We start from the raw sequence: 15,700 nt of genomic DNA, 5'->3' as shown, positions 1-15,700 counted from the left end.
TTTTGAAGGCCCCACCCGGACGTCGTTGCATACGAGGTTCCGATCGTCTCGTTGCCTACGTGCAGCCCGTCAAGGAGACAGACACGTTTCCACTCGTATTCCGCGACCCCGTCCCGGGTGCGAGAGACATCGGGTGACGATGCTCCCTAGCGGCGTGGCCACGGCGTTCGCTTTCCTTGCATCAGCCCTTCTCTTAACTCGGGCCCAGTATGAAAAGTACAGCTTCCGAAGTTTCCCCGCAGACGAGCTGCTGCCGCTGGGCTCCGCGTTCGATTATGCGATGCAGCAGTACACGGAGCGCAACTGGGCCGAGAGCATCAAATACCTGGAGCACAGCTTGAGGCTTCACCGATTGCTGCGGGACAGCGAGGCGTTCTGCGGCCGCAACTGCAGCTCCGTCAGCCGAGGAGACGACGGGTACGACGCGCACCTCCGCGTCTTGCAACACATCCTTCTGAGGGCAGCGTGCCTTAAGAAGTGCAAGGCCGACTTTCCCGTCTTTCAACTCCCCTACCCGAGGCGAGACCTTCTGGACAGTTTCAAGAAAAGGACGCCTTATCGATACATACAGTACGCGTACTTCCAGGTGAGAATAAAAGTTATGATCGGAAAGTTGCAGTCAGGTTTTTGGGGCGACCTCCTGCTGGGCAATTAGGTGAGCTTGTGCCACGTCCCCCCAAAAACAATCCCGCACTGTTCTCCTGCTTTTCTGGTGGGCTGATGTGGCGACCCCCACCCGCCACAACATTAGGAACACCTGAAAGTTTTACATGAATAAATAAATAAATATCATTTTATGTTGCCGGTACCTTCCCACAGTTGAACGATTTAGCGAAGTCGGTATCGGCGGCCCACACCTACCTGAAGAAAACTCCTAAAGACCCCCAGCTGACCAAGAACATGAACTACTACAAGACCCTGGTGGACGTGAGCTCCTATCTCATTGACCGCGAGGAGCAGCCATATGAGGTTCTGATCACTTCTGTCGTAATTCCTATATCCTGAAGTCAAAGCTTGCTTTTTGATGCTCACAAAAATCGAGCCCTAAAGTGTCAGTAATGAAAAAGTTGTGTATATTACGTTTAGAGCGCGTTTCTGACGAGTGTGAAGCTGTACAACAGTGGTGACTTCAGCGGCAGCGCTCGGCAAATGGAGCAGGCCGTCACCTCCTACTTGGATGTGTACGACACCTGCTTGGCCGCCTGCGATGGATCCTACGAGATCCTTGAGGTCAAGGACTTCTATCCGACGCTTGCTGGTGGGTGCGGACACACCACAAGATTTTCCCAGACACCTACTTGTCACTTAAAAGCAATCTAATGTTGATTATTTGGTTCTTGTCTATTTTCAGATCTGTACCTGGAGGCGCTGAAATGTAAGGTGGACTGTGAGGAGCACTTGACCCCCAACGTGGGCGGCTTTTTTGTGAACAACTTTGTGGCCACCATGTATCACTATCTTCAATTCTCATATTATAAACGTAAGACTCTTCTTTGTTTGTCCTGTGTGCATTGCATAGCTACGATTGATTATTTTCCACTTCTCCTCCAGTAAACGACGTAAAGAGCGCAGCGCCGTGCGCCGCCAGCTATATGCTGTTCGACCCCGATGACCAGGTGATGCGTCAGAACGTGGACTACTACCGCTACTACCGGGAACAATGGGGTCTAGCTGACACAGACTTCCAACCGCGGCCGGTAAGTTCCGAAAGTTGGGCATCAGCGTTAACGCCGTGCTAATTAGAGAGCCGCAAGAGCTGCAACGTCATATAAAAGCTCGCTCAGCGCAATTTTTATTTGGATCATAAAACCAGCTGGGGAGGAATGGCGAAATTTGTCGCCTGCTGATGTTGTGCTTTTTGTCTCCCACTACAGTTGGCCTTTGTTACTATTTTTACATTTTAGTCCTAATTTGAAGAAAAGTGGATAATGAACTGTATTATTTTACAATTTATCATTTCACATCTATTGTATTGTTTGAATATTTATTTTCTTTTTTTAAACCTATGTCTTGTGTAGTAATAATATTCAATATAATTGTCTCCCTCTGCAGGATGCTGCTCGGTACTACAACCAGACCACCAAGCAGAAGGAGATGCTGCAATTTGCCATCAACTACCTGCAAACGGAGGACGAGGTACATACAATATATGGACAAAAATGACATTTTAGGATAACACATGATGCGTAAACAAATAGGAATGAGGAAAACAAATACTCAAATGATTTCTGCAAAACACAGCGGAAGGGTGAGCTAAGGTCAAAGACCAATAAATGTGCATTTTAGAGCAGATCTGGTTCCAGAACGTTTTGGGTCACTCTTTTAAGGAGCGCTTGTGTCCATAAAAGGACAGATTATGTAGAAAAGTGCAGAGTAGCCTGGATGGGCCGGATTGGGGGTGGAAAATGAGGTTGTTTATTGTCAGCGGCGTGTGGTATGTGGTCAGGAGGTGTTGAGCGCAAGACACCATAACTCCAAGGGGAGGAGGAGACCCACAATTCCAGCCAGACACTTTGACTCAGAGGAATGCACAATAAGAATGAAATAATATCTGCTTACTGTACTTTGCAATTTCTCAAAGGGTGAAGTGAGTCCGGAAGCAGCAGCTGCCTCCAGCCGCTCCAAGCATCCCGACGCTGAGTTCGAAGGGGTCGGCGACTACGAGGAGTCCCTCATGTCCGAGTGGTGGCAGGAGCCCAAGACCAAGTGGGACATGGGTGATGTGCCGGAGTGAACTTTGAACCTGAAAAAAAAGAGGAGGAACTCATCGTGTTGATCGAGATGAAAGATTGACGTGTTCGCTCTTTGGCTGTCATCAGCTTTTATGCAAATAATTTGTATTTTTATACTGTCTGTGCCACGCCCCCGCAGTTTGAATTCAAACCAAATTAAGTACATTTTTTATACCAATAATTGTATCACTATTAAAATAAGGTCATTATTTGTATTTGATTGTACATCTGCATTGTTCAAGTCTGATAAGAAAAAGATAAGACCTTAGTTTTGTCTTAACTCATTTGAATTATTAAGTCCTTTTTTTTTAAATTAAAATTGGCTGACTATTTTCAAAATGCAAATTATTTTTTATATCATGGTACTCTCCAAGGTACTTTTTTCTTAAAAGCAAAATATTTTTGTTATATTTTTATTTTTAGCACATTAATTCAAAAAGTTATGTCAAACAAAATACTTTATTTTACATATTTATTTTTTCATTAACACTATCTAAATGGTATTTATAGCTAATAAACAGAAAATAATCTGGCACTTAATTTGGGAAAAGGGAAGCTGGTTAACACTAATATTTTTATACTCTTAATACAAACTCAAACATCCCAAAATAACATGACAAGATGCGATTAGAAAATAAGTTGAATTTCTTTTATTTCTTTTTCTCTTGTCTCTATCCGCAAGCCTTTTTTTCTTTTCTTTTTTAAAATTTTGTCTAAATTCGAAAAGTGTCTAAAAATATGGTCTTTTTTTTCTCTTTTAAAATGATGATTGATAGCAGCTCTGCACATGACATAACACACGCTCTCTGTATTCCTAATATGTGCCATACTAGTGCATACCACACAGTGCAAAGCTCAAAACCCGCCCAAAAAGTGCACGCTCATGCACACTCACTTTCATGGCAGTGCACGGGCTGCCCTGACAAAAGATGAAATTAAAATTTACAAACAAACAGTACAAATAAAAAAAGTGCCGTTCAAATGATTCCCCCCCAACAATATGGTGCATTTTAACATTCAGCATAGCTTGCACATATTTACATAAATAGCTCATTATTTTTGTGATTTCGTCACTGCAGGTAGTGATGTGCTAAGAGGAACAAAATGGCCGCGTGAGAATTGAGTAGGAAATCACACAAAGAAAGTGACATGCTTTTGTAGGCTCATAATGGGCTAAGGGAAAAGTTTTGGCCTTTGACTTTTTTTTGCCGACACTCCAAAAGAAGGAGCAGTGTCTGCCATTTTCTGCATCATCGCTATTAAGACTTAATTTTGTCTGGCAGTTGATTTTAAAAATGTTACTTAAAAACAGGGCCTGTACAGTTCATAGATAGATTTTGTCTCGATTGCTCTCTGAGCTCATCAGTTCGGCACTGATATTAATCACTCTTGGCAGATGATAAAGAATACCTAACTAAGTACTCTTATAGTGTCTGCCCACATGTTACTGAACATTTCTGCTCAGTCCGTAGCTTATACAAGTTTAAAGCACCGCAGCTTAGATGCTAAATTGCGTTCGGGTTAGTTTAGCATTGGCCTACTTTCGGCAGTTTGGTTGTTTAAAACAAAGTGTCATGTTTTTTCACGTTTAGTTTGGCAGTAAATTGTGAGCGCTATTATAACGTTTCTTTTTTTGAACATTTTTGTATGAAATCCTACCAATTTAACAAAGTTTCGATCAGGAAGTAGATCACAGACATAACAATGGGAGCTAATTGCTAATGAAGCAAAATGGACGTCATCCACAAACACAAACAGAGGGGAATCCCCCCTCAAGTCCTGTTAGGTGACATTCTTCTTCATGTCGTTATTACATTGAAAAGTTGAAGGGCTCCGTTGTGACGTGCACACATTCTTCTTCTGCTCTTTTAAAAAAACAACAAGCGTTCAGTTAAAATGTCCAGAGTAAAAACGTGGTGAACACTGACAAGTGTCAGTGAAATGTACAGTCTGGCATTGACAACGCTGGTCCTGTTAAGTGATCCCAAAAACCACAAAAGTCCCTCAATACTTCAACCTTCTGAAACGTGGTCCGCTTGGACCAGCTGTTTGGCAGTCGTGGTAAAAACACTTGGTCCTTCTTCAAGTCCTTCTTTGGAAAACATGCTTGGAATTTTCACGGTGATGAAGTGGCAGCACATCTGTTCTAAATATAATCCAGATCAATTCCAGGGCAGTTGTTCCAGGGCAGTCTGGATCTAATCCAGATTCACTCCAGAATAGTCACAATAGGTTTGGGCCGGCAATCGATTTTTTTTAAAACTATTGTCACATTTACTAAAGTTCCATCCATCATTCTTAGGCAAATTGAAAGTAATGTTAAGATATCAATAATTCACTTCTTAGGTTTAGTCCAGATCCAGTATAGAACTGTAGCCAGATTTGTTCCATGTCCGATCCAGCGATGTGGCCCATATCAACCCAGATCCAGCCCTGCACCATTCATATGAAGTCTTGATCCAGTCTTGATCTGGTCCTGACCAAGTACACCTGTTCCTTGTAGGGTCGTGGTCCATTCCAGATGTAGTCCAGACTCAATCTAGAGCAGGTATAGTTCCAGTTATTCCAGATTGAGTCAAGATCTGGTCAGTCCAGGTTCAGGTCCGTCCGTCCGTCTGTCCATCCATTCATCCGCAGTCCCAATCCAGTCCAAATCTAATCTAGTCCAGTCCAGATATGGACCAGATTGAAGCTGGATCCAGTCCAGGTTCATTAAGGACAGGAAATGTGTGTGTGCTGTTGAGGCTATGGCAGGGAATGAACCTCTTTAGCATATTAATCTTATTTTACACATCACGCAAGTCATTTTTCCATTAGAAGAAGATTGTGGTCCAGGCAGGCAGTGCAGACATCTTGGCTGATTTGCTCTTCGTCCTAACAGTGGAGGAAGACCCCGGTGTGTCCCGCACAGTAAAGAGGATAGAGGTGACAACAAAAGGAGGACTGGAGAGATGGGAATAGGAGTGGAAGACATTTTGTTGTTGTTATTGTTCCCTTTTTTTTCTCCTCCATGCGACCAAGAAGAAGAAGTAAAAGAAAAAGAAGACAGGAAGTGGGCAGGACACAGAGACTGATGGTGGACACCCTACCCTCCACCAGATCTGGAATGAAACACGCAAACAATTATTGTCATTATTAAAGAAAGGGGAAAAAACATAAGGACCAAGTCATACCTTCCTCTGCGAATGTTTCTGCATCAACAAAGCGTTTGCGAAGGAGAAAAGAGAAATTGCATTAATGACAATGACTCATGAGAACGTGTGTGCGTTCTTGCAGGCGGAATACAAAATGGCAGGTCAGTTCCATGCTGGAGAATGAGGCAACGATTCAGATATTCAAAATTAAGATACAAACTTGAATTAAATTTTACTTGTGTTTGACTTCAGAGGTCGGGCGACCCTAAAACCTCCCACCCATCTTATGCGCACACGCACAGACTACACACACTGACCTCTGACCCAAAAGGGATTCCTTCAATTATGATCCAGATTCTTTTTACCCAATCGGGTTGCTGTAAATGTTTAAAGGAGGTGGTCCTTTTAGGCCAGAGGAGAAGAAAACTGAGAAGCATGCACAGGCCTAAGCGTAGGGGGACGGGGACGCTACAGTGGTCCCTGGCAGACTAGACTAATCCTAAACCCTGGCAAGGTTGTTGAGCGATGAGGAAGCAGACAGGAAAGACAAACGCATGCCAGAACTCTTACTTAAATCCCCATCCTGTCCCCCCTAGGACTATAGCTGCCAGGAGAATAGCACCTGCGATGGAGCCTATTATGATATTGGTGCCACTGGGACCTGCGCAGAGCAGAGGGAGGAAGGGGGAAAGGAGGAGAAAACACAACGACACCACTAGATCAAATTAAAAACAAAAACACACACACACCATCAACACTAGGGCTGTCCCAAAATATTTTAGGGAAGTGATTATCCTATCGATTATTACCTTTCTTTTCCGGGCCTGTTGGGACGGTGGGCTCGGGGATTGGATCAAAGACGCTGCAGTCCTTACCGGTGTAGTCCCTGTCGCAGATGCACTTCACCTCGTTGCTGCACGTCTGCCAAAGCACGAGACGAGATCATCATCCGCATCGACTCCTCGGGTCTCCTCAGCGTTGTCGTACCCCGTGGTCGGAGCAGATGCGTCCCAAGTTGGACCCCGCGCAGCTGCTGAGGTTGAAGGCGGCCACCGGGAGGCAGCGTCGCTCCAAGCACATCATGTTGGGCCCGCAGGGGGTTCCGTCCTCCACGTAGCCCAGGTCCGAGCCGTCCTCCAGCAGAGCGTGGCCGCCCCTGAAAAAACCCAACACGTGTTTCCAGAGTTCATCCTCACTTGCCGGATCACAACCCCTAGAAAAGAAACTCACCGACAGTCCAGGTACTTGTTCTGGTGGTAGAGGGTGAAACTGGTCACCTCGCCTTGAAGATCCCCAAATTTTGGCTTTGTGCTGATGTTGGCGCAGAACAGGAAGCCGCACAAAACGTCCCTTAGGATGACAAAAACAGTGTAAAAGTGGGGGAATGCAGAAAATGCAAATGGAGTGCTGTACTAATTACACAGAATTAAACAAAGTATTTTTCCACACGTCTTGAAATAAATGCTCCCTTTTGTTGTGCGCACCATGACCACTAGAGGGCAGTAGAAAACTGCTTTGAATTTCAGTGGACTTCATAATGAGCCCTCAACTCTTACTAGCACTATTAGTCATTCATCATGTGACTGCTGAGCCGTTCATGTTCAATCCATTGCTTAAAGCAACACAACATAGATCCTAAATAACGTGCCATGCTCTTATTTGAATTATTTTTTGTCATCTGTAATAGAGATTATTGGCCAACACTCACGGCTTATTGCACTGAAGCCAGCCTTGGCCGCCGGGACCTCGACCGCAATTCCCTTTGTCCGTCCCCTCGGCGTTGAGTTTCTCGTAACAAAACCTGTCTGCTGAGTCTTGACGGATGAAAAGAAAATAACAGCAGGATGAAGTCAGCTGTCGCCCACGCATTGCACACCCATTTTTAAATACTTACTGAAACCCCAGAGTTCCCTACACTGTCCGTCTCGGGTGCGACATTGTCCGCCATAACAGCGACCCTGAAGAGGCAAAATGAGGCGAACGGTATATCAAAAAAGTGGAGGTGAAGTGGATTTGCACAAAGGCGCAGCACTTACTTGATTAGTTTCACACGTGTAGCCATCCAGTTTGTGGACGTTGTGAGGACACTGCAGGAGTCACGCACAAGCACTCTTACACAAATGCCGTATACACTCCAAAAGTATTGGAACAGCCAGGCAACCAAACCAAAAGGTATACAGATCATTCTAATGACGTTCTATAGATGGGAGTACCTGGCTGGAGTCTCCGGTGCAGGTCTCCGGGATGTCACAGTTGTTAACAGCCTCTCGACACACCACGCCTCTCAGCTCATACTGAAAAAAACAAAACAAGATGGCGTAAGAATTGTTGGTTGATGTTTCCAATAAATGTCTGTGGTACGCACCTTACAGCCACGGCAGCAAAGTCCATTGCTGCACATGGCGTCGTGGGTGAGCGTGCATTTTTTACAGCAGGCGCCTCCGCTGCGGGCGCACTCCTGGGGTCACGTGCACACACAATGTAGCAGGGCTGGCTTGGAAATCCCATTTAGAGATTTATACTCACCACCTGGGATCCACAATCACACTCTTCACCAGGTTCTACAAAGCCATTGCCACATTCTGGAGGGTCCAACAGCTGAGAGACGCACAGACAAACAAATAATTCATTGCTACGCTTTCTGGTGTGCGCTGTTTGGCCACCAGGAGGCAGTAGATAACAATCATGAAGCCACAAACAAAGAGGACTTTCACCACTACTGTGATTTAACTAATCTCGCTTCTCTCACCTTGTTGGGCTTGTTGAAGAGGCAACTGCCGCCTCCCTGGAGCAAGAACTGGAGGTATTCATCCACACTGCAGCGGGAAAACTTTCTGGGCAGATAGTATCTGCATTAAAAAACAAAACAGTGCAACGTGTTAATGACGTTATGTAACAATGTGACAGAAATGGAACCATCTGTAGTATAAATTGTTCATCAAATTGTGCTGTTGTGCCATCTGGTGCAATGCACCAAACGCCTAAGTGAAATTTTCTGCTTTGTACAACATGACAATTGACTGAGAATTCATGCGTTTGTATTATACTGCCCCCTGGTGGCAAGGCACGCCCAACAGAAGTCGCATTGCCCATTGAACTGAAGCATAAAAATGTTACATCCTACCCAGTGTCCTCCATAATACAGCCCAGCCAAGTATCAGGACACCTGCAGTCTCCTGTGGAAGACAAAAAGCAAGTTCAGAATCACGTGATGATTTGGAAGAAGCGTTCCAGTAGAACGAGGAGATAAGGCTCGCTTAACACCAGTAACAGCACAAATGGCCTTTCGACATTAATCAGCAAACTCATTGCTCTGTGGCAGCAATGTTCCAAATGCAGGTGATAAAGCACCCTGAGTCAAATTATAAAAGTGCTGGTGCAGGGATGTTCTTTCAGCCCAAAAAAAAAGAAAAAGAAAAAAAAAGGACTGAGGTATTCAGCATCCCTTACGTTACATCATACCTGCAGAGTTGCGGGCGTTGTTCCACCGCATCCCAATGTTCTGGCCCAGGCTCTGGCACAAAGTGATAGCCATGGCGCCGACATTCCCAAACTGAAACAACAACAAAAAAAACTTTGCTCTGGATTTCCAAAACACAAAGTAAAAAGTCCCCTCACCTCATTGATGCCCCCTCCCCTCGTCGGCGAGCACACTCCTCCCGTGTACGCCGTCCCACTGCGGGCGCTCTGAAACGTACGTCCTCTGGAGACGAACAGGAGGAACACTGTAAGAGCGGAACCACCACGGCACCTAAGTCCAAGTTAATCAACTCACGAGAAAAGCTGGACAACATCGCTCTGTTCGCGGATGTTGTCCCGTCTGTACTTCATAAAATTCTGCAGCGTGGTCAGCGGTTCCTCCACCACTGGCACCATATTCTTTGAGGTCCACGTCTCCATGGCGACCAGCACGATCCTCGTATTCAGCTGCTCCTTGTAGATCTGCGGTAACACCAGACTTGATTCATTAGACTTGGGTCTGTGTTTGTGTGTGCAAGAATGCTAATCCAAACAACGTACTGCGTCCGCCATGTTGACCACCGCTTTGGCAAAGTTTCTCGTCTGGCTGCCGGAGCGTCGCAGCTGTACAATCTGTGAGGAAACAAAACATGCACAAATGATGGAATATCAGTCACACACACACACACAGGTGTATAAAAGAGGCGGCAAGAAAAGTGCCACTTTTGTGTCCTGTTTAGAAAGCACAAATGTGTTCTCAACGCTCACCATGTCATTGTCGTTGACCACCATCAACTCGATATATTTGGTCTCGGTCTGCACGGAGGGTCTGCGAGCGAACCTCTTGGATCGCCTTAGCACCCCCGACGCCTCCTGCTGCTGCTGCCCCCCTTGGTCTTCGTCGCCTCCTCTGCCATCCCACTTGTTGTCCTCGGTGCAGTCTTGGCACACACACACACGCGCGCACACACAAACATCGCAGTTCATTATCAAAGTCATTAGGAAAGTAATTATCACCTTATCTGCATTATGCGCAAAAAATCTGGATCACAGTCTGAGGAGGTTTTTAGATCTGCAGCAATGGTGACAAGCAGGTGTAAAAAGGGAATGGTCGACCCATTGGGTTATTTTGGATGTTGTCAAATCGTGCTCGCTATAAATAATCTTTGCCTACCTTCGCACTGAGGGGAGAGCCTGAAATCTGACATCTTATGGATCAGGTGGGCACCGTTTTCCTACAACACAAAACAATCTGGTTTTATTTTAAACCTTCCCCCACATATAAATTCAAATACATGGGTGGGCCATTTAAAAAGGCATTGGGCAGGTTTAGATGGGAAAGAAGGAAGGAAGGCCCACTATATAATGTTAATTTTTATATTCTATTTACCTCCTTGCTATCATTGTAAACAGGCTCAATCCAGTAAGAGAAGATGCCATCTGAGAACATTCCACTTGGAAAAAAAGGCCACACACAAGATGAATATATTATAAAGTGCATAAAAGGTCAAAGTGGGGACGGGGGGTGGGGGGTCTTACCACAGGCCGTGGCAGGTGGAGAGGGCCGCCCAGGACTCGGGCACACCTCGCAACCTTCCTTGGTAGTAGCAGTGCTCCCCTCCCTGCGGACACACACACAAACATGGAGGAGGTTTCACACAAACCCAAACACACACACACTCAGCAACTTCACAGCTTGTCGGGATAGGTCAGCTGTGAGGTTCAGAAAAAAAACAACCCACAACCTCCCACGGTAGAAGCGTTTGTGACCTACTTGTGTACCATCCTCGCCTCCGAATTACAAGTGAGGTGGAAGTCCTTCCTGGAAGGCAGTCTTCAATAAGTCAACACAAAAAATCATTTGGTAGCAGTGTGTCACTATTTGTCTTACTGTTCAAGAAGTGTCACCCGAGATAAATAACAAAATAATATTTTCTTTAATATATATTGAGAAATTACAGAAGGGTATTGTAGTTAATCTTTTTTTTCTGTTTTTAAGTTTCAGTTTTTTCACAGATTTTTTTTCAATTTTATAGATTATTTTTGTTTGTTTTTCAGAATGATTGCTGGAATCTTTTTTCATTATAATTAATGTATTCAGAAACACAGAGGAAATTATTCCCTCAAACAGAAAAAGAATTATTAAAAAAAACTGAAAAAAAGTAATGCATAAATATAACAAAAATCTATTTTTAAAAACAATTTCCTTTCAATTTTTCAAATATTTTTTATGATCGATTAACCGCTTCATTTCCAATCTAATCATAAATTGATTCATCTGCTAACAGTCAAAATGAAAAGCATTTAAGTAAAAAAAGGTTTTTTCAGAACTGAACGAGGCTGTCGTGGTGCTATTTCAAAAGAGAGGCCCAATTCGGTGACGCATGTCCCCAAACGCATCGCGCCTCCCACGTCCCCGCGGCGTCACGTGATGCCTCCGTCATGCGGTGCCACAATCTGGCCTGCTTGCAGGACTCCATCTCCCTCCATCCTACCTTGCCTCCCTCCAGCCACTCACAGCACACGGGAAGGCTTTTTTACTCCCATTCCCCCGACCCCCTCGTCTCTCATTCTCTCCGCTGCCAAGAACTTAATGACGCTGCTGAGCTAACTGGTTGCCATGGAGACAGACTCGCCATTGGTCAGGAGGACGGAGGCAAAGCGGTTGGGTGGCTCGGTGGGCAGCGAAGCATTAGCATGCCTTCTGGTTACTACAATCCATATGTAAATCTCCGTGGATTTCATTTTTCTGTTATTTCAAGATGATCATCTCAGAGCAGGTGTTTTTTTTCAAGCAATACACATAAGCACGAACGTAACAAGCAAAAGTACAAAATGGTTGCGCGGCAGACTACTTCAAAGCGCTTTCCAAAAATAGGATATAAAAATATCCCAAAGGCAAGCGTGTGGATTGGTGGTGCTTAAAATAGACAGTGCAGCCACTTTATTAGGAACACAGATCCAAGTAAAGAATTTTAGCATTGTAGAAATAATGACTGCTTTTTTGTTGTTGTCGGAGGAGACCTGACATTCAAATAAGGTCCATTTTGTATTTTTTCACAAACTGATACGCCATATGGGTTGTTTTTCTTTCTTCCCCTCTTGCACTCTACTGCCACCTGCTGATGACTGAAATGAGCCCACAAACTCAGCGTGCGAATGTCACGTGACCAAACCCGGAAAACAGGTGAGCCAACTTCCTGACTCCTGTTAACCAAGACTATTGCTATTTCTGGTTCTTACCAGCGACTGCAAGGGTCGGCCGTCCGGCGTAAAATGCCGCTCCACATATTCCGAGGACAGCAGGTGACTGAAAAAAAGAGGAACCATGCCTTCGTCTGGATGTGTACAAGAGCTAATGTGAAACATCTGCAGATGTCGCCATGCAAAATAGCTGAGCAAGCAGTACTGACTGGTTTAGTTCCAGGTCCAGCGTGAATCTACGTCCGAAGGCTTCCATCTGGAAAGAGCTCTGCGCCAAGTGGACGGCCTGGAAACAGAACATTTCAAATTAATGCCAGACAAGAGAAAAATGAAAATGAGACGACCATCTTGCATCCCGTCACGTGACAGGAAGTAGTGGCATCATCAGATCGCTACGCCTTGGCCCGTGCCTCTTTGCAGCCACGAACCCTCTTCATAATTAATGGGGACATACTTCAACACATCACTGAATAAATGAAGCCGCCGGGAGCCCCTGCGGGCCCCCTCGAATGATGCAAAGTGACGGCAAACAAAGGCCCGGCACACACGGGCAACACGCAAAAGCTCGCTTGAGCTTGCGCACAAAACAGGTCAGGCGGCGGGAGCGAAGGCGATGAGGCGAGCCGCATTGACATTCCGGGGGATTCTCAGCCAATAAATGGGTCAAAAGGAACAGAGCACGCTGCGTAGATGCAACCTTGTAGCTGCGGAGAGATGTTGGGAGACTGACAGCCCTGTCATCTTGATGCGGTCACGCCCACACGTGTCAAGACAAACATGCTAGCAAAAGCCCGCTTAACATTCTCACACTGATGATAATGGATGGACGGACGGATGGAAAAATCCAACACCTCTAATTTCATTTCAAGTGGACACTTGACACCCACTTACGCAACCACATTATCTCCATCCTGCAATCAAACTCACCGAATTGTATGGCGTGTTGTTTTTCACTCTGGTGTCCAGGTGCTCATGAGCCATTTCCTGCTCCGACTCAGTCCTCCGCACCAGGCGTTTGGGGAAGGTCACTTGGGCCGCAGTGTCGCTGCCCTCCATCCTCTGCCCGGACCAGGGCGACCAATCCAAGGCGCCTCCATCCTGGTTTGGACTCCTGTTTACATCTGGAAGGCAAACAGCACAGACAATGCTCATGATTGCGATTCAGGACATGTTTATTATAATAATGTTAATTTCTTGTGAATATGTTAGCCATTTATTCTACAACTCTCATGTTGGACTAAAAAATATATGGATGTAACGAAAACAGATTTGAAAGGGAAAATTGGTATTGATTTGTAAGATTGTGAATCCAACCAAATAGAAAACCAAATTATTGTCGATCAAAATAATCATGATTAGCAATCTGGCCATAATCATGCCACCCTTCCACAACAATTAAGGATTTTTGTGTCATTGAACAAAATTTAGCTTCCCACAAACCTAACATACATGATTTGGGCTGTGGGAGGAAACTGGACTACCCAAACATAGAAGCTTTTAGGCAGCAAAGCAACCGTGCTAACCATCCACCCACTTTGCTCCCAAGAGCTCCTCAATTTATCTTAAAAAACACATTGCAGTCGTGTTGCACAAGTTGTGGCGGTGCATCCCCATTTGGCTTCAAAACAAGGAGTTGCTTGCTTGCACTCGAGGGGGCTGCGGTAGAAATGTGTCTATGCAGCAAAACCCGTCATATCTAGGGCCACGTCGTGCACGCCACATAACTAAAACCATCATGTGGGTGCAAAAACGAAAGGTGGGTGGCACCGGACAAGTGTGCAAATATCCATCTGCCAATCATCGTGTCTCCTCTTACCTGGCACCGCCAGCCGCTCGCCCACTGCAGCAAAGAGCAAGAAGCACCGCACCGCCAGCATGGTCGTCACACATTCCCGCCGGTCACCGCATGCAGGCCCCCAAAAACGTCACCGAAGCGGACACAAGAGGGGAAAAAACGTTAAAAAAATAGGAATAAAATAAATTAAAGATGGGAAAAGACCAAGGTGCTATGGTGCGCCTGGTGTCATCATCTCCCCTCCTGCTCCTCGTACGCGGACATTTACATCAAAAGATGACACAGGAGCATCGTTTTTTTTTTTCGTTTTTTTTTTTATCTTTATGGCGGCGGGGATCGATGGATGATGGGTGACGATCAGTGAGGAAGATGCGCCGAGCAAGAGGAGAACGCGCAGCACCGCGGAAGCATCGCTCCGCAGCGTGCGCGTGCGTACGTACGCGTGCCTGCGGTATGCGGAAGAGGGGGCTGCGACGTGCCGGGGCACGTGGGGAAGCCGCGGGATACGCCCACTTTGGCCTCGAGATACGACTTTAAATCGGTCCGTGACCACACTCATAAATGGAAATGTTTGGATACAATATTGTCATTTATGACCGTACATTAGTATTTATTCTGCTTCACACACTGATACTGACATCATATGGCCCGAGGACACACACACGAATCCATCACAGCTGCATGTCGCATTAAGTAAACCCTCGAAAACCTTGCAAAGCATTTACAGAAAATTGTCCAGAAGACTTCCTGCTAATGGAGGCATATTGTGAATATTTCATCGACCTCCTTTCAGGACAAGAGTATAAGCACAAGCGACATTCAGTATGGTAAACATTTACATCTCTAAAATTCTCACTGTGGAGTCGAAATAAGTGCATTATTTTTTTTTTTAAATCAACTACAGATTTTGCTCAAATACTTTTTTACTCGCCCTTCAGTGATTTAACAGGCAGAAATCGGTGCAGTTACAGTACTGTAGTTCATTTATAGTAACGGCAAAGCTACAGCGCCCTCTGCTGTGTAAACAGTGACATCACACCTAGAATTATGAAAAATAAGTTCGCAAAATTATCTAGTAGATGCCCCAGGAGGGATGAAGTATTAAAGTGTTACAGCAGCAAAAGATTGTCTACGCTGTACGATAATATATATATATATTTATATAAAAACGTCTTTTAAGTCAATAAAACCAACGTCTTTTAAGTAAATAAAACCAAATAATCTTGACTGATCTATTAATCTATTTTTTTATTCTAAATAAATGTAGCAGATTAAAAAAGAAAAAACAAAACACGTAAAAAATAAAAAAGTAATATTTACAAAGATTGTTTAATGCAATTAGCTTCACTGGGTTCAGCTTTATTTAAATGAGCAAA

General features: G+C 44.9%; 2 protein-coding genes across 3 annotated transcripts; one reads left to right on the top strand and one right to left on the bottom strand.

Moving 5' to 3' along the window:
- The first annotated feature begins 12 nt into the window (after positions 1–12).
- On the top strand, positions 13–3,000 carry p3h4 (prolyl 3-hydroxylase family member 4 (inactive)). The gene is made up of 7 exons (XM_049745180.1): positions 13–586; positions 820–969; positions 1,087–1,258; positions 1,352–1,480; positions 1,552–1,697; positions 2,053–2,136; positions 2,582–3,000. The coding sequence occupies exons 1-7, from the start codon at positions 140–142 to the stop codon at positions 2,732–2,734; spliced, it is 1,281 nt and encodes a 426-aa protein (XP_049601137.1). The 5' UTR covers positions 13–139; the 3' UTR covers positions 2,735–3,000.
- Positions 3,001–3,367: 367 nt separating this feature from the next.
- LOC125983700 (disintegrin and metalloproteinase domain-containing protein 11) lies at positions 3,368–15,684 on the bottom strand. Of its 2 annotated transcripts, XM_049745176.2 has the most exons (26): positions 14,346–15,684; positions 13,457–13,650; positions 12,739–12,815; positions 12,569–12,635; positions 10,865–10,947; positions 10,716–10,779; positions 10,500–10,560; positions 10,094–10,266; positions 9,887–9,958; positions 9,642–9,808; positions 9,485–9,569; positions 9,329–9,419; positions 8,991–9,042; positions 8,616–8,715; positions 8,393–8,464; positions 8,232–8,324; positions 8,080–8,160; positions 7,903–7,953; positions 7,761–7,824; positions 7,575–7,680; positions 7,097–7,216; positions 6,854–7,022; positions 6,676–6,787; positions 6,437–6,527; positions 5,906–5,923; positions 5,662–5,833 (listed from the first exon to the last, which is right to left on the bottom strand). In XM_049745176.2, the coding sequence occupies exons 1-26, from the start codon at positions 14,404–14,406 to the stop codon at positions 5,818–5,820; spliced, it is 2,340 nt and encodes a 779-aa protein (XP_049601133.1). In that variant the 5' UTR covers positions 14,407–15,684; the 3' UTR covers positions 5,662–5,817. The 2 variants fall into 2 exon arrangements, with proteins under 2 accessions (XP_049601132.1, XP_049601133.1); XM_049745175.2 differs by lacking the exon at positions 6,437–6,527 and having other exon boundaries at positions 3,368–5,833.
- Between the last annotated feature and the right edge of the window lie 16 nt (positions 15,685–15,700).

This window comes from Syngnathus scovelli, chromosome 16 (genome assembly GCF_024217435.2).
Source record: "Syngnathus scovelli strain Florida chromosome 16, RoL_Ssco_1.2, whole genome shotgun sequence".
Classification (NCBI taxonomy): Eukaryota; Metazoa; Chordata; class Actinopteri; order Syngnathiformes; family Syngnathidae; genus Syngnathus; species Syngnathus scovelli.
The sequence above is the reverse complement of the archived record's forward strand: the minus strand, read 5'-3'. Positions and strand labels throughout refer to the sequence as shown.

Bases quoted from the DNA above. Each gene is read 5' to 3' on its own strand.
- p3h4 (XM_049745180.1), top strand. From the start codon at position 140: ATGCTCCCTAGCGGCGTGGCCACGGCGTTCGCTTTCCTTGCATCAGCC. The intron at 1,481-1,551 runs GTAAGACTCTTC...CTTCTCCTCCAG, and splicing joins TCAATTCTCATATTATAAAC to TAAACGACGTAAAGAGCGCA. The intron at 1,698-2,052 runs GTAAGTTCCGAA...CTCCCTCTGCAG, and splicing joins CAGACTTCCAACCGCGGCCG to GATGCTGCTCGGTACTACAA.
- LOC125983700 (XM_049745175.2), bottom strand. From the start codon at position 14,406: ATGCTGGCGGTGCGGTGCTTCTTGCTCTTTGCTGCAGTGGGCGAGCGG. The intron at 10,267-10,499 runs GTAGGCAAAGAT...GTGTGTGCCAAG, and splicing joins GCTCTCCCCTCAGTGCGAAG to ACTGCACCGAGGACAACAAG. The intron at 7,023-7,096 runs GTGAGTTTCTTT...GGGTTTTTTCAG, and splicing joins AACAAGTACCTGGACTGTCG to GGGCGGCCACGCTCTGCTGG.